This window comes from Urocampus carinirostris, chromosome 5, assembly GCF_059441175.1.
Source record: "Urocampus carinirostris isolate Australia breed hairy pipefish chromosome 5, RoL_Ucar_1.0, whole genome shotgun sequence".
Classification (NCBI taxonomy): domain Eukaryota; kingdom Metazoa; phylum Chordata; class Actinopteri; order Syngnathiformes; family Syngnathidae; genus Urocampus; species Urocampus carinirostris.
In genome coordinates this window covers 39,078,542-39,094,718 of record NC_142353.1, presented here as the reverse complement: position 1 = coordinate 39,094,718, position 16,177 = coordinate 39,078,542, and the positions used below count along the sequence as shown (strand labels likewise).

The following is a 16,177-nucleotide window of genomic DNA, read 5'->3' as shown; positions in this document are numbered from 1 at the left end:
GTATAGCTCAATAAATTACATTTTTTATTATTTTCTTTAAAAAAGTGTTTTCATGTGAGCATCAAGCATAAAACTTATCCATAATTTTACTGCAAATTATATATTCTTTTTCTTCAGTCAAGTCAAGTCACATTTATTTATATAGCCCTTAATCACAAAAATGTCTCAAAGGACTGCACAGGATTACAATTACAAAATCACACAAGGACCTGATCTTAAACCAGCATGCGGGCAAGGAACAACTCAAAAACCTCAGTGTGAGGAGAAAAGAGAAACCTGGAGAAAGGACCTCATATGTGGTAATCCCCCTTCCAGGATTGACCAGTGTGATTTACAATTAGCATTACTGTACAGATAATTATTTTTATGTATTTAGGCATTTTATCTATTCTTTTTCTTTATAAATTATCCAACATTTTTGTCGATTATGCTTCAACTTCACTTTCAAAATGGCCGCCTCCATATATCAGTTGAAACAGGTGAAGTTTACAGAAGGTGATTAAGAAAGTCCTCGTATATCAAACCTTAATGGGGTCAAACTTGGAAAAAGTGGCCATAACACTGCATTAGCTGGGAATCGAACCCAGGTCAACTGCTTGGAAGGCAGCTATGCTAACCACTATACCACTAATGCTTCACACTTTGAAAATGGCCGCCTCCAAATATAAGTGGAAACAGGTGAAGTTTACAGAAGGTGATTAAGAAGGTCCTCGTATATCAAACCTTCATGGGGTCAAAATTTAGGAAAAAGTGGCCATAACACTGCATTAGCTGGGAATCGAACCCAGGTCAACTGCTTGGAAGGCAGCTATGCTAACCACTATACCACTAATGCTACACAATTTCGAAATGGCCGCATCCAAACACCAGTTAAAACAGGTGAAGTTTACAGAAGTCATTAAGAAGGCCTTCTAATATCAAACCTTCATGGGGTCAAAATTTAGGAAAAAGTGGCCATAACACTGCATTAGCTGGGAATCGAACCCAGGTCAACTGCTTGGAAGGCAGCTATGCTAACCACTATACCAATAATGCTACACACTATCAAAATGGCCGCCTCCAAATATCAGTTGAAACTGGGGAAGTTTACAGAAGTCATTGAGAAGGCCTTCTAATATCAAACTTTCTTGGGGTCCAAATTTGGAAAAAGTGGCCATAACACTGCTTTAGCTGGGAATCAAACCCAGGTCAACTGCTTGGAAGGCAGCTCTGCAAAATACTATACCACTAATGCTACACACTTGCAAAATGGCCGCATCCAAACATTAGTTAAAACAGGTGAAGTTTACAGAAGTCATTAAGAAGGCCTTCTAATATCAAACCTTCATGGGTCAGATTTTGTAAAAAGTGGCCATAACACTGCTTTAGCTAGGAATCGAACCGAGGTCAACTGCTTGGAACGCAGCTCTGCAAAGTACTATACCACTAATGCTACACACTTTCAAAATGACCGCCTCCAAATATCAGTGGAAACAGGTGAAGTTTACAGAAGGTGATTAAGAAGGTCCTCGTATATCAAACCTTCATGGGGTCAAAATTTAGGAGAATGTGGCCATAACACTGAATTAGCTGGGAATCAAACCCAGGGCAACTGCCAGGAAGGCAGCTATGCTAACCACTATACCACTAATGCTACACAATTTCAAAATGGCCGCATCCAAACACCAGTTAAAACAGGTGAAGTTTACAGAAGTCATTAAGAAGGCCTTCTAATATCAAACCTTCATGGGTTAGAATTTGGAAAAAGTGGCCACAAAACTGCATTAGCTGGGAATCGAACCCAGGTCAACTGCTTGGAAGGCAGCTATGCTAACCACTATACCACTAATGCCTAATACTTTGAAATGGCCGCCTCCAAATATCAGTTAAAACAGGTGAAGTTTACGGAAGTAATTAAGAAGCCCTTCTAATATCAAACATTCATGGGTCGGAATTTGGAAGAAGTGGCCATAACACTGCATTAACTGGGAATCGAACCCAGGTCAAATGCCAGGAAGGCAGCTATGCTAACCACTATACCACTAATGCTACGCACTTTCAAGATGGCCGCATCCAAACATCAGTTAAAACAGGTGAAGTTTACAGAAGTCATTAAGAAGGCCTTCTAATATCAAACCTTCATGGGTCAGAATTTGGAAAAAGTGGCCACAAAACTGCATTAGCTGGGAATCGAACCCAGGTCAACTGCTTGGAAGGCAGCTATGCTAACCACTATACCACTAATGCCTAATACATTGAAATGGCCGCCTCTAAATATCAGTCAAAACAGGTGAAGTTTACAGAAGTCATTAAGAAGGCCTTCTAATATCAAACCTTCATGGGTCAGAATTTGGAAAAAGTGGCCACAAAACTGCATTAGCTGGGAATCGAACCCAGGTCAACTGCTTGGAAGGCAGCTATGCTAACCACTAGAACACTAATGCCTAATACATTGAAATGGCCGCCTCCAAATATCAGTTAAAACAGGTGAAGTTTACAGAAGTCATTAAGAAGGCCTTCTAATATCAAACCTTCATGGGTCAGAATTTGGAAAAAGTGGCCACAAGACTGCATTAGCTGGGAATCGAACCCAGGTCAAGTGCTTGGAAGGCAGCTATGCTAAACACTATACCACTAATGCTACACACTTTCGAAATGGCCGCCTCCAGATATCAGTGGAAACAGGTGAAGTTTACAGAAGGTGATTAAGAAGGTCCTCGTATATCAAACTTTCTTGGGGTCAAAATTTGGAAAAAGTGGCCATAAAACTGCATTAGCTGGGAATCGAACCGAGGTCAACTGCTTGGAAGGCAGCTATGCTAACCACTATACCACTAATGCTACACACTATCAAAATGGCCGCCTCCAAATATCAGTTGAAACTGGGGAAGTTTACGGAAGTCATTAAGAAGGCCTTCTAATATCAAACCTTCATGGGTCAGAATTTGGAAAAAGTGGCCATAACACTGCATTAGCTGGGAATCGAACCCAGGTCAACTGCTTGGAAGGCAGCTATGCTAACCACTATACCACTAATGCTGCACACTTTCAGAACGGCCGCTCCGAAATATCACTTGAAACAGGTGAAGTTTACAGAACGTGATTAAGAAGATCTTCTTATATCAAACTTTCTTGGGGTCAAAATTTGGAAAAAGTGGCCATAACACTGCATTAGCTGGGAATCGAACTCAGGTCAACTGCTTGGAAGGCAGCTATGCTAACCACTATACAATTAATGCTACACTCCATCAAAATGGCCGCCTCCAAACATCAGTGGAAACAGGTGAAGTTTACAGAAGGTGATTAAGAAGGTCCTCGTATATCAAACCTTCATGGGGTCAAAATTTGGAATAAGTGGCCATAACACTGCATTAGCTGGAAGTCGAACCCAGGTCAACTGCTTGGAAGGCAGCTATGCTAACCACTATACCACCAATGCTGAAGAAATTCAGAATGGCCGCCTCCAAACATCAGTTAAAACAGGCGAGGTTTACAGAAGTCATTAAGAAGGGCTTCTAATATCAAACCTTCATGGGTCAGAATTTGGAAAAAGTGGCCATAACACTGCATTAGCTGGGAATCGAACCCAGGTCAACTGCTTGGAAGGCAGCTATGCTAACCACTATACCACTAATGCTACACACTATCAAAATGGCCGCCTCCAAATATCAGTTGAAACTGGGGAAGTTTACGGAAGTCATTAAGAAGGCCTTCTAATATCAAACCTTCATGGGTCAGAATTTGGAAAAAGTGGCCATAACACTGCATTAGCTGGGAATCGAACCCAGGTCAACTGCTTGGAAGGCAGCTATGCTAACCACTATACCACTAATGCTGCACACTTTCAGAACGGCCGCTCCGAAATATCACTTGAAACAGGTGAAGTTTACAGAACGTGATTAAGAAGATCTTCTTATATCAAACTTTCTTGGGGTCAAAATTTGGAAAAAGTGGCCATAACACTGCATTAGCTGGGAATCGAACTCAGGTCAACTGCTTGGAAGGCAGCTATGCTAACCACTATACAATTAATGCTACACTCCATCAAAATGGCCGCCTCCAAACATCAGTGGAAACAGGTGAAGTTTACAGAAGGTGATTAAGAAGGTCCTCGTATATCAAACCTTCATGGGGTCAAAATTTGGAATAAGTGGCCATAACACTGCATTAGCTGGAAGTCGAACCCAGGTCAACTGCTTGGAAGGCAGCTATGCTAACCACTATACCACCAATGCTGAAGAAATTCAGAATGGCCGCCTCCAAACATCAGTTAAAACAGGCGAGGTTTACAGAAGTCATTAAGAAGGGCTTCTAATATCAAACCTTCATGGGTCAGAATTTGGAAAAAGTGGCCATAACACTGCATTAGCTGGGAATCGAACCCAGGTCAACTGCTTGGAAGGCAGCTCTGCAAAGTACTATACCACTAATGCTACACACTTTCAAAATCACCGCCTCCAAATATCAGTGGAAACAGGTGAAGTTTACAGAAGGTGATTAAGAAGGTCCTCGTATATCAAACCTTCATGGGGTCAAAATTTAGGAGAATGTGGCCATAACACTGAATTAGCTGGGAATCAAACCCAGGTCAACTGCCAGGAAGGCAGCTATACTAACCACTATACCACTAATGCTACACAATTTCAAAATGGCCGCATCCAAACATCAGTTAAAACAGGTGAAGTTTACAGAAGTCATTAAGAAGGCCTTCTAATATCAAACATTCATGGGGCAGAATTTGGAAAAAGTGGCCATGAAACTGCATTAGCTGGGAATCGAACCCATATCAACTGCTTGGAAGGCAGCTATGCTGACCACTATACCACTAATGCCTAATACATCTAAATGGCCGCCTCCAAATATCAGTTAAAACAGGTGAAGTTTACAGAAGTCATTAAGAAGGCCTTCTAATATCAAACCTTCATGGGTCAGAATTTGGAAAAAGTGGCCATAACACTGCATTAGCTGGGAATCGAACCCAGGTCAACTGCTTGGAAGGCAGCTATGCTAACCACTATAACACTAATGCTGCACACTTTCAAAATGGCCGCTCCCAAATATCACTTGAAACAGGTGAAGTTTACAGAACGTGATTAAGAAGATCTTCTTATATCAAACTTTCTTGGGGTCAAAATTTGGAAAAAGTGGCCATAACACTGCATTAGCTGGGAATCGAACTCAGGTCAAATGCTTGGAAGGCAGCTATGCTAACCACTATACAATTAATGCTACACTCCATCAAAATGGCCGCCTCCAAACATCAGTGGAAACAGGTGAAGTTTACAGAAGGTGATTAAGAAGGTCCTCGTATATCAAACCTTCATGGGGTCAAAATTTGGAAAAAGTGGCCATAACACTGCATTAGCTGGAAGTCAAACCCAGGTCAACTGCTTGGAAGGCAGCAATGCTAACCACTATACCACTAATGCTGCACACTTTCAAAATGGCCGCTTCCAAATATCAGTGGAAACAGGTGAAGTTTACAGAAGGTCATTAAGAAGGTCCTCGTATATCAAACATTCATGGGGCAGAATTTGGAAAACAGTGGCCATAAAACTGCATTAGCTGATATTCGAACTCAGGTCAACTGCTGGGAAGGCAGGTAGTCTAACCACTATACCACCAATGCTGAAGAAATTCAGAATGGCCGCCTCCAAACATCAGTTAAAACAGGCGAGGTTTACAGAAGTCATTAGGAAGGCCTTCTAATATCAAACCTTCATGGGGCAGAATTTGACAAAAGTGGCCATAACACTGCTTTAGCTGGGAATCAAACCCAGGTCAACTGCTTGGAAGGCAGCTATGCTAACCACTATACCACTAATGCCTCACATTTTCAAAATGGCCGCCTCCAAATATCAGTTGAAACTGGGGAAGTTTACGGAAGTCATTAAGAAGGGCTTCTAATATCAAACCTTCATGGGTCAGAATTTGGAAAAAGTGGCCATAACACTGCATTAGCTGGGAATCGAACCCAGGTCATCTGCTTGGAACGCAGCTCTGCAAAGTACTATACCACTAATGCTACACACTTTCAAAATCACGGCCTCCAAATATCAGTGGAAACAGGTGAAGTTTACAGAAGGTGATTAAGAAGGTCCTCGGAAATCAAACCTTCATGGGGTCAAAATTTAGGAAAACGTGGCCATAAGACTGCATTAGCCGGGAATCGAAAACAGGTCAAATGCCAGGAAGGCAGCTATGCTAACCACTATACCACTAATGCTACGCACTTTCAAGATGGCCGCATCCAAACATCAGTTAAAACAGGTGAAGTTTACAGAAGTCATTAAGAAGGCCTTCTAATATCAAACCTTCATGGGTCAGAATTTGGAAAAAGTGGCCACAAAACTGCATTAGCTGGGAATCGAATCCAGGTCAACTGCTTGGAAGGCAGCTATGCTAAACACTATACCACTAATGCTACACACTTTCGAAATGGCCGCCTCCAGATATCAGTGGAAACAGGTGAAGTTTACAGAAGGTGATTAAGAAGGTCCTCGTATATCAAACTTTCTTGGGGTCAAAATTTGGAAAAAGTGGCCATAAAACTGCATTAGCTGGGAATCGAACCCAGGTCAACTGCTTGGAAGGCAGCTATGCTAACCACTATACCACTAATGCTACACACTATCAAAATGGCCGCCTCCAAATATCAGTTGAAACTGGGGAAGTTTACGGAAGTCATTAAGAAGGGCTTCTAATATCAAACCTTCATGGGTCAGAATTTGGAAAAAGTGGCCATAACATTGCATTAGCTGGGAATCGAACCCAGGTCAACTGCTTGGAAGGCAGCTATGCTAACCACTATACCACTAATGCTGCGCACTTTCAAAATGGCCGCTCCCAAATATCACTTGAAACAGGTGAAGTTTACAGAACGTGATTAAGAAGATCTTCATATATCAAACTTTCTTGGGGTCAAAATTTGGAAAAAGTGGCCATAACACTGCATCAGCTGGAAGTCGAACCCAGGTCAACTGCTTGGAAGGCAGCTATGCTAACCACTATACCACTAATGCTGCACACTTTCAAAATGGCCGCTTCCAAATATCAGTGGAAACAGGTGAAGTTTACAGAAGGTCATTAAGAAGGGCTTCTAATATCAAACCTTCATGGGTCAGAATTTGGAAAAAGTGGCCATAACACTGCATTAGCTGGGAATCGAACCCAGGTCAACTGCTTGGAAGGCAGCTCTGCAAAGTACTATACCACTAATGCTACACACTTTCAAAATCACCGCCTCCAAATATCAGTGGAAACAGGTGAAGTTTACAGAAGGTGATTAAGAAGGTCCTCGTATATCAAACCTTCATGGGGTCAAAATTTAGGAGAATGTGGCCATAACACTGAATTAGCTGGGAATCAAACCCAGGTCAACTGCCAGGAAGGCAGCTATGCTAACCACTATACCACTAATGCTACACAATTTCAAAATGGCCGCATCCAAACATCAGTTAAAACAGGTGAAGTTTACAGAAGTCATTAAGAAGGCCTTCTAATATCAAACCTTCATGGGGCAGAATTTGGAAAAAGTGGCCATGAAACTGCATTAGCTGGGAATCGAACCCATATCAACTGTTTGGAAGGCAGCTATGCTGACCACTATACCACTAATGCCTAATACATCTAAATGGCCGCCTCCAAATATCAGTTAAAACAGGTGAAGTTTACAGAAGTCATTAAGAAGGCCTTCTAATATCAAACCTTCATGGGTCAGAATTTGGAAAAAGTGGCCATAACACTGCATTAGCTGGGAATCGAACCCAGGTCAACTGCTTGGAAGGCAGCTATGCTAACCACTATAACACTAATGCTGCACACTTTCAAAATGGCCGCTCCCAAATATCACTTGAAACAGGTGAAGTTTACAGAACGTGATTAAGAAGATCTTCTTATATCAAACTTTCTTGGGGTCAAAATTTGGAAAAAGTGGCCATAACACTGCATTAGCTGGGAATCGAACTCAGGTCAAATGCTTGGAAGGCAGCTATGCTAACCACTATACAATTAGTGCTACACTCCATCAAAATGACCGCCTCCAAACATCAGTGGAAACAGGTGAAGTTTACAGAAGGTGATTAAGAAGGTCCTCGTATATCAAACCTTCATGGGGTCAAAATTTGGAAAAAGTGGCCATAACACTGCATTAGCTGGAAGTCGAACCCAGGTCAACTGCTTGGAAGGCAGCAATGCTAACCACTATACCACTAATGCTGCACACTTTCAAAATGGCCGCTTCCAAATATCAGTGGAAACAGGTGAAGTTTACAGAAGGTCATTAAGAAGGTCCTCGTATATCAAACATTCATGGGGCAGAATTTGGAAAACAGTGGCCATAAAACTGCATTAGCTGATATTCGAACTCAGGTCAACTGCTGGGAAGGCAGGTAGTCTAACCACTATACCACCAATGCTGAAGAAATTCAGAATGGCCGCCTCCAAACATCAGTTAAAACAGGCGAGGTTTACAGAAGTCATTAGGAAGGCCTTCTAATATCAAACCTTCATGGGGCAGAATTTGACAAAAGTGGCCATAACACTGCTTTAGCTGGGAATCAAACCCAGGTCAACTGCTTGGAAGGCAGCTATGCTAACCACTATACCACTAATGCCTCACATTTTCAAAATGGCCGCCTCCAAATATCAGTTGAAACTGGGGAAGTTTACGGAAGTCATTAAGAAGGGCTTCTAATATCAAACCTTCATGGGTCAGAATTTGGAAAAAGTGGCCATAACACTGCATTAGCTGGGAATCGAACCCAGGTCATCTGCTTGGAACGCAGCTCTGCAAAGTACTATACCACTAATGCTACACACTTTCAAAATCACGGCCTCCAAATATCAGTGGAAACAGGTGAAGTTTACAGAAGGTGATTAAGAAGGTCCTCGGAAATCAAACCTTCATGGGGTCAAAATTTAGGAAAACGTGGCCATAAGACTGCATTAGCCGGGAATCGAAAACAGGTCAAATGCCAGGAAGGCAGCTATGCTAACCACTATACCACTAATGCTACGCACTTTCAAGATGGCCGCATCCAAACATCAGTTAAAACAGGTGAAGTTTACAGAAGTCATTAAGAAGGCCTTCTAATATCAAACCTTCATGGGTCAGAATTTGGAAAAAGTGGCCACAAAACTGCATTAGCTGGGAATCGAACCCAGGTCAACTGCTTGGAAGGCAGCTATGCTAAACACTATACCACTTATGCTACACACTTTCGAAATGGCCGCCTCCAGATATCAGTGGAAACAGGTGAAGTTTACAGAAGGTGATTAAGAAGGTCCTCGTATATCAAACCTTTATGGGGTCAAAATTTAGGAGAATGTGGCCATAACACTGAATTAGCTGGGAATCAAACCCAGGTCAACTGCCAGGAAGGCAGCTATGCTAACCACTATACCACTAATGATACACACTATCGAAATGGCCGCCTCCAAATATCAGTTAAAACAGGTGAAGTTTACAGAAGTCATTAAGAAGGCCTTCTAATATCAAACCTTCATGGGGCAGAATTTGGAAAAAGTGGCCATAACACTGCATTAGCTGGGAATCGAACCCAGGTCAACTGCTTGGAAGGCAGCTATGCTAACCACTATACCACTAATGATACACAATTTTAAAATGGCCGCATCCAAACATCAGTTAAAACAGGTGAAGTTTACAGAAGTCATTAAGAAGGCCTTCTAATATCAAACCTTCATGGGGCAGAATTTGGAAAAAGTGGCCATAACACTGCATTAGCTGGGAATCGAACCCAGGTCAACTGCTTGGAAGGCAGCTATGCTAACCACTATACCACTAATGCTACACACTATCGAAATGGCCGCCTCCAAATATCAGTTGAAACTGGGGAAGTTTACGGAAGTAATTAAGAAGGGCTTCTAATATCAAACCTTCATGGGTCAGAATTTGGAAAAAGTGGCCATAACACTGCATTAGCTGGGAATCGAACCCAGGTCAACTGCTTGGAACGCAGCTCTGCAAAGTACTATACCACTAATGCTACACACTTTCAAAATCACGGCCTCCAAATATCAGTGGAAACAGGTGAAGTTTACAGAAGTCATTAAGAAGGCCTTCTAATATCAAACCTTCATGGGGCAGAATTTGGAAAGAGTGGCCATAACACTGCATTAGCTGGGAATCGAACCCAGGTCAACTGCTTGGAAGGCAGCTATGCTAACCACTATACCACTAATGCTGCGCACTTTCAAAATGGCCGCTCCCAAATATCACTTGAAACAGGTGAAGTTTACAGAACGTGATTAAGAAGATCTTCATATATCAAACTTTCTTGGGGTCAAAATTTGGAAAAAGTGGCCATAACACTGCATCAGCTGGAAGTCGAACCCAGGTCAACTGCTTGGAAGGCAGCTATGCTAACCACTATACCACTAATGCTGCACACTTTCAAAATGGCCGCCTCCAAATATCAGTGGAAACAGGTGAAGTTTACAGAAGGTCATTAAGAAGGTCCTCGTATATCAAACATTCATGGGGCAGAATTTGGAAAACAGTGGCCATAAAACTGCATTAGCTGATATTCGAACTCAGGTCAACTGCTTGGAAGGCAGGTAGTCTAACCACTATACCACCAATGCTGAAGAAATTCAGAATGGCCGCCTCCAAACATCAGTTAAAACAGGCGAGGTTTACAGAAGTCATTAGGAAGGCCTTCTAATATCAAACCTTCATGGGGCAGAATTTGACAAAAGTGGCCATAACACTCCATTAGCTGGGAATCAAACCCAGGTCAACTGCTTGGAAGGCAGCTATGCTAACCACTATACCACTAATGCCTCACATTTTCAAAATGGCCGCCTCCAAATATCAGTTGAAACGGGTGAAGTTTACGGAAGTCATTGAGAAGGCCTTCTAATATCAAACTTTCTTGGGGTCCAAATTTGGAAAAAGTGGCAATAACACTGCATTAGCTGGGAATCAAACCCAAGTCAACTGCTTGGAAGGCACCTCTGTTAACCACTATACCACTAATGTCTCACATTTTCAAAATGGCCGCCTCCAAATATCAGTTGAAACGGGTGAAGTTTACGGAAGTCATTTAGAAGGCCTTCTAATATCAAACTTTCTTGTGGAAGTGCATTAGCTGGGAATCGAACCCAGGTCAACTGCTTGGAAGGCAGCTAAGCTAACCACTATACCACTAATGCTGCGCACTTCCAAACTGGCCGCCTCCAAACATCAGGTTAAACAGGTGAAATTTACAGAAGGTCATTTAGAAGGTCCTCTAATATCAAACCTTCATTGGGCAGAATTTGGAAAAAGTGGCCATAAAACTGCATTAGCTGGAAATCGAACAGAGGTCAACTGCTTGGAAGGCAGCTATGCTAACCACTATACCACTAATGCCGCACACTTTTAAAATGGCCGCCTCCAAACATCAGTTAAAACAGGTGAAGTTTCCAGAAGTCATTAAGGAGGCCTTCTTATATCAAACCTTCATGGGGCAGAATTTGGAAAAAGTGGCCATAAAAGTGCATTAGCTGGGAATCAAACCCAGGTCAACTGCTTGGAAGGCAGCTATGCTAACCACTATACCACTAATGCCGTACACTTTTAAAATGGCCACCTCCAAACTTCAGTTAAAAAAGGTAAGGCTTACAGAACGTCATTAAGAAGGTTCTCTAACATCCAACCTTCATGGGGTCAAAATTTGGAAAAGGTGGCCAAAAAACTGCATTAGCTGGGAATTGAACCCAGGTCAAATTCTTGAAAGGCAGTTATGCTAACCACTATACCACTAATGCCTCGCACCTTCAAAATGGCCGCCTCCATACATCAGTTGAAACGGGTGAAGTTTATGGAAGTCATTGAGAAGGCCTTCTAATATCAAACTTTCTTGGGGTCAAAATTTGGAAAAAGTGGCCATAACACTGCATTAGCTGGGAGTCGAAACGCAGGTCAACTGCTTGGAAGGCAGCTATGCTAACCACTATTACACTGAACACTTTCAAAATGGCCGCCTCCAAACATCAGTTAAAACAGGTGAAGTTTACAGAAGTCATTAAGAAGGCCTTCTTATATCAAACCTTCATGGGGCAGAATTTGGAAAAAGTGGCCATGAAACTGCATTAGCTGGGAATCAAACCCAGGTCTACTGCTTGAAAGGCAGCTATGCTAACCACTATACCACTAATGCTTAACAGTTTCACAATGGCCGCCTCCAAGCATCGGTTAAAACAGGTGAAGTTTACAGAACCCAGGACAACTGCTCTGAAAGCAACTATGCTAACCCCTGAAGCACTAATGTTCCTAAAATTAAAATTGACGGGGCATGGTACTCCCAAGTTTCCTGTGAAATCCCAATAAGATCTTCATTCGGGCAACATTTGGCCTCCATATGAGAAAACTTGCAAAAGGGTTCCTGGGACAGAAAGTACAAGATAATTATTGCTCAGTTTTGATGTCCACCCACAGGAAGTACATCTCACCACATTATCAACCGCAGCTTTGTAATATTGAAATGGTAAAACATAATTTTTAGCAGACTTTAGGGCGATGCAGTAATTGTAGACCTGTAAATAAAGGAAAACACCTTAACTCTGGAGAATCACAAGCTTGGTTGGTGCCCAGCGGGAAAAATTCTATTTACTTAAGCAATATAAAATATGTAAAAAAATAATCATGGTTAGACAGGGCCCATTAAAAGGATTCATGCCACATAGACAAATTCGGTCATATTTTAAAACATTTAGTCATTTATATTAAAAAAGGGCAAAGGGAATCAAATTTTTTAATTGAAATTATTTCGTTAGATTTATTATGTTCATCACACTATTACCAATCAACATATACAAGCAGATTCTGCCCAAGCGCTACAAGAGACAAGAGGAAATAAAAACAGTTCGAAGATATCAATTGGACAACATAATCAACACATTAAAAACGATTGTCATTCTTTTGATACCAGTGTTGTTTATTTTTCGTAAATAAGAAAACTCCGTATATGCTTGTGATCACAACTGTTTCAAGGAGTGAGAACTGTCATTCAGTAATTTAGTTGTTGCTGCCCTCTTGCGGTACAATTGTGCAAATACACGCTGGCGTTGAGGTTTTGTTACAGTTGGACAGAAAAAATAAATATAAAAAAAAAGCCAAATTGTTTCAAAGATTGTTATTACTATTGTTATTATTATGCTTTCCTTTGGTTGGTTTTGAGTTTCATAATTTGAACAGTTATTTGGTCGATTGCCTGGATAAAAACATATACATACAAGAACGATTACAAAAAAGAACAAACTCTTACACTATTTCAACACAAAACCATAACCGAGATTTAATTTTACAGTATACACAGCACGATGGAAAATGTGTAATAAGGAGCACACATTTGATGTATTGTTCCACTTTGCACAACACAATCCATCCATTCATCCAGCCATTCATCCATCCATACATGCGTCCATCTAGCTATTCATTCATCCATCTATGCATCAATCCATCACTCTTCCCTGCGTTCCTTTGTTTGTTTGTTCGTTCCTTCTTTCATTCCTTTCTTCCATCCATCTGTCCATCCATCCATCATTCTTCCTTGTGTTCCTTGGTTTGTTCGTTCCTTCTTTCCTTCCTTTCTTCCTTCCATTCACACATCCATCCATCCATCCATCATTCTTCCCTCCATTTGTGTGTCGTCCGTTCGTTCGGTCGTTCCTTCTATTCACAGATTTATCCATCCATCCATCAATCAATCCATCATTTCTTCCGTATCCCTTATCTATCCATCCAGCCATCCATCCATCTATCCATCAATCCACCATTCTTCCCTGAGTTCCTTTGTTCGTTCCTTCTTTCCTTCCTTCCTTACTTCCATCCATCCATCTAGCAATTCATCCATCCCTCCATCCATCATTCTTCCATCCATTTGTGTGTCGTCCGTTCAGTCGGTCGCTCCTTCAGTCCTTCTATTCACACATCTATCAGTCCATTGTTTCCTCCTTATCTTTCATCCATCCATCCGTCCAACCATCCATAATTTCTTCCTTATCCCTTATCTATCCATCTATCCATCTATCCATCAATCCATCATTCTTTCCTGTGTTTCTTCGTTCGTTCGTCCCTTCTTTCCTTCCTTTCTTCTTTCCATCCATCCATCCATCCATCCATCCATCCATCCAGCAATTCATCCATCCATCCATCCATCCATTCATCTAGCAATTCATCCATCCATCCATCCATAGTTCTTCCCTCCATTTGCGTGTCATCCTTTCTTTCGGTCACTCCTTCAGTCTTTCTATTTACACATCCATCCATCCATCCATCCATCATTTCTTCCTTATCCTTCATCCATCGATCCATCCATCCATCCATCGTTTCTTGCTTATCCTTCATCCATCCATCCATCCATCCATCCATCCATCCATCCATCCATCCATCCATCCATCCATCCATCCATCCATCCATCCTTCCATTCATCCATCCTTCCATCCATCCATCCATCCATCCATCCATCCATCCATCCATCCATCCATCCACCAATCCATTGATTCTTACTTCATCCCTCTTTCATCCGTCCATCCAGTATTTACAAATTGTCATGCGTATTTAATTGTACAAGCAACTGTAAGCAGTTGCAGAGCTCTTAATCCCAAACTCTTCCACCATCTATCCCACCAAAACTTTATTACTAAGAACAATGAAAAGCCCTGAGTGTCACCTATGCCAGGATGAAATCCAGCCTAGATTGAGTACAGTAGATCCCTGATGCTTGTTTGCAATTCTTCTTTGTAACAAAACAGCAGAATTAAGTCTTCAGAAGTACATGGCATGAGCATCCAGTGGCGAACGGAAGCACGGCCCGGTCGAGGTGATGGTAGCTCACAACACCCCGTCCTCTTCGGCTTCTTTTTGCAGCTGTTGGTATTTCCTTTTGAAAAATCCAAACTGAGGAAAAGAGACAACCGTTAAGTATTCTTTCTTGGACATTCCGGAGGAACATCTGTATCCATGAACATTGGCATTGGTCAAAAGGTTTTATGACCCTAATAATCAATCAATAACATTTAAAGACTGCTAGCATAAATTAGTGGAGGCAAATAATTGTGAAGAAAATAACATTTCAGTGCATTTGATTGATAGTTGACAGAGAATCGGGCCAACCGACAAAAAGAAACAAGAACGGCGTGACAGATAAATGATTCCGAAAGAATTTCTGGCTGAGTTAGAAACCGACCAACAAAGCTGAGTAGTTGGCTAATGCTAAATGCATTGCACCCTGGTCATTCTGGTAGGGGGATTACCACTTGTCAGCCCCTTCTCAAGGTTTCTTATTTTCCTCGTGCTGAGGTTTTGAGTTTTTCCTTGCCCACATGTTGGTTTAAGATCAGGGGATGTTGTAATTGTAATCCTGTGCAGTCCTTAGAGGCATTTTGTGACTAGGGGTATACAAATAAATGTGACTTGACCTGACTAGTCAGTAAATCAAATGACAAGCTAAGAAAACAAAACAAAATAATCAAATCCTGTAAACAATTGAGAGTCAAACTAATTTTACTGGATGAAAGTGTAACTAACCAACCAACCAACCAACCAACCAACCAACCAACCAACCAACCAAACCAAACCAAACAACCGATCAACCAACCAATCAAACCAATCAAACCAACCAAACCAACCCAACCAAACCAAACCAAACCAACCAACCCAACCCAACCAACTCAACCCAACCCAACCATCCCAACCCAACCCAACCAACCCAACCAAACAGACCCAACCAAACCTGACCAACCATGCCAAACCGACCAAACTGACCCAACCAACCCAACCAACCCAACCAACCCAAACAAAACCAATCAAACCAACCAGACCGACCGAATCAACTGACCGACCGACCGACCCAAAGAACCAAACGCCTATTTGGGGCGGAACAAACCCCCAAAAAGATGAAAAAAGAAGAGTTTATTTGAGCGTGTCTAAAAATGCTATCTACTTGCACGCAAAACATGTGTTCCTCTGGTACCATCTCCAGGCTTAAAGTCATGATTGCAGCTTTAAGTTTTCAAATTGCGCACCACATCTTTTAAACCGACCAACCAACCAAACAAACGGTTTAAAATACAAACTAAACAATGGTAGTAGTATAATAGTACTGTAGCACAGCTGTAGTGTAGTATATTGGCCTGGAGAGGGATGGGCACCACCAGGCTGTACGTGCCCAAGACACACCATAGGACACCG

At 41.8% G+C, this 16,177-nt stretch overlaps 1 protein-coding gene and 19 non-coding genes across 20 annotated transcripts in view; all 20 read right to left on the bottom strand.

Annotated features, from left to right (window-relative positions):
• Positions 1-562: 562 nt before the first annotated feature.
• trnag-ucc (transfer RNA glycine (anticodon UCC)) lies at positions 563-634 on the bottom strand. Its single transcript has one exon. It is a non-coding gene; the product is annotated as a tRNA-Gly (tRNA).
• A 129-nt stretch (positions 635-763) lies between these two features.
• Positions 764-835, bottom strand: trnag-ucc (transfer RNA glycine (anticodon UCC)). The gene has a single exon. It is a non-coding gene; the product is annotated as a tRNA-Gly (tRNA).
• A 128-nt stretch (positions 836-963) lies between these two features.
• Positions 964-1,035, bottom strand: trnag-ucc (transfer RNA glycine (anticodon UCC)). The gene has a single exon. It is a non-coding gene; the product is annotated as a tRNA-Gly (tRNA).
• Positions 1,036-1,759: 724 nt separating this feature from the next.
• Positions 1,760-1,831, bottom strand: trnag-ucc (transfer RNA glycine (anticodon UCC)). Its single transcript has one exon. It is a non-coding gene; the product is annotated as a tRNA-Gly (tRNA).
• A 323-nt stretch (positions 1,832-2,154) lies between these two features.
• trnag-ucc (transfer RNA glycine (anticodon UCC)) lies at positions 2,155-2,226 on the bottom strand. The gene has a single exon. It is a non-coding gene; the product is annotated as a tRNA-Gly (tRNA).
• Positions 2,227-2,946: 720 nt separating this feature from the next.
• trnag-ucc (transfer RNA glycine (anticodon UCC)) lies at positions 2,947-3,018 on the bottom strand. Its single transcript has one exon. It is a non-coding gene; the product is annotated as a tRNA-Gly (tRNA).
• A 526-nt stretch (positions 3,019-3,544) lies between these two features.
• Positions 3,545-3,616, bottom strand: trnag-ucc (transfer RNA glycine (anticodon UCC)). Its single transcript has one exon. It is a non-coding gene; the product is annotated as a tRNA-Gly (tRNA).
• Positions 3,617-3,742: 126 nt separating this feature from the next.
• trnag-ucc (transfer RNA glycine (anticodon UCC)) lies at positions 3,743-3,814 on the bottom strand. Its single transcript has one exon. It is a non-coding gene; the product is annotated as a tRNA-Gly (tRNA).
• A 925-nt stretch (positions 3,815-4,739) lies between these two features.
• On the bottom strand, positions 4,740-4,811 carry trnag-ucc (transfer RNA glycine (anticodon UCC)). Its single transcript has one exon. It is a non-coding gene; the product is annotated as a tRNA-Gly (tRNA).
• Positions 4,812-4,936: 125 nt separating this feature from the next.
• trnag-ucc (transfer RNA glycine (anticodon UCC)) lies at positions 4,937-5,008 on the bottom strand. Its single transcript has one exon. It is a non-coding gene; the product is annotated as a tRNA-Gly (tRNA).
• Positions 5,009-6,531: 1,523 nt separating this feature from the next.
• trnag-ucc (transfer RNA glycine (anticodon UCC)) lies at positions 6,532-6,603 on the bottom strand. The gene has a single exon. It is a non-coding gene; the product is annotated as a tRNA-Gly (tRNA).
• A 126-nt stretch (positions 6,604-6,729) lies between these two features.
• On the bottom strand, positions 6,730-6,801 carry trnag-ucc (transfer RNA glycine (anticodon UCC)). Its single transcript has one exon. It is a non-coding gene; the product is annotated as a tRNA-Gly (tRNA).
• Positions 6,802-7,724: 923 nt separating this feature from the next.
• Positions 7,725-7,796, bottom strand: trnag-ucc (transfer RNA glycine (anticodon UCC)). The gene has a single exon. It is a non-coding gene; the product is annotated as a tRNA-Gly (tRNA).
• A 1,722-nt stretch (positions 7,797-9,518) lies between these two features.
• On the bottom strand, positions 9,519-9,590 carry trnag-ucc (transfer RNA glycine (anticodon UCC)). The gene has a single exon. It is a non-coding gene; the product is annotated as a tRNA-Gly (tRNA).
• Positions 9,591-9,716: 126 nt separating this feature from the next.
• On the bottom strand, positions 9,717-9,788 carry trnag-ucc (transfer RNA glycine (anticodon UCC)). Its single transcript has one exon. It is a non-coding gene; the product is annotated as a tRNA-Gly (tRNA).
• A 324-nt stretch (positions 9,789-10,112) lies between these two features.
• On the bottom strand, positions 10,113-10,184 carry trnag-ucc (transfer RNA glycine (anticodon UCC)). Its single transcript has one exon. It is a non-coding gene; the product is annotated as a tRNA-Gly (tRNA).
• An 898-nt stretch (positions 10,185-11,082) lies between these two features.
• trnag-ucc (transfer RNA glycine (anticodon UCC)) lies at positions 11,083-11,154 on the bottom strand. Its single transcript has one exon. It is a non-coding gene; the product is annotated as a tRNA-Gly (tRNA).
• A 325-nt stretch (positions 11,155-11,479) lies between these two features.
• On the bottom strand, positions 11,480-11,551 carry trnag-ucc (transfer RNA glycine (anticodon UCC)). The gene has a single exon. It is a non-coding gene; the product is annotated as a tRNA-Gly (tRNA).
• Positions 11,552-12,071: 520 nt separating this feature from the next.
• Positions 12,072-12,143, bottom strand: trnae-uuc (transfer RNA glutamic acid (anticodon UUC)). The gene has a single exon. It is a non-coding gene; the product is annotated as a tRNA-Glu (tRNA).
• Positions 12,144-14,445: 2,302 nt separating this feature from the next.
• The window catches only part of itga2.2 (integrin, alpha 2 (CD49B, alpha 2 subunit of VLA-2 receptor), tandem duplicate 2), a 45,980-nt gene continuing 44,248 nt past the window's right edge, over positions 14,446-16,177 (bottom strand). Inside the window, exon 30 of the mRNA XM_088335208.1 lies at positions 14,446-14,884. Within this exon, the coding sequence (XP_088191334.1) occupies positions 14,819-14,884 (66 nt within the window). The 3' untranslated portion in view covers positions 14,446-14,818. The remainder of the gene's footprint in view (positions 14,885-16,177) is intronic.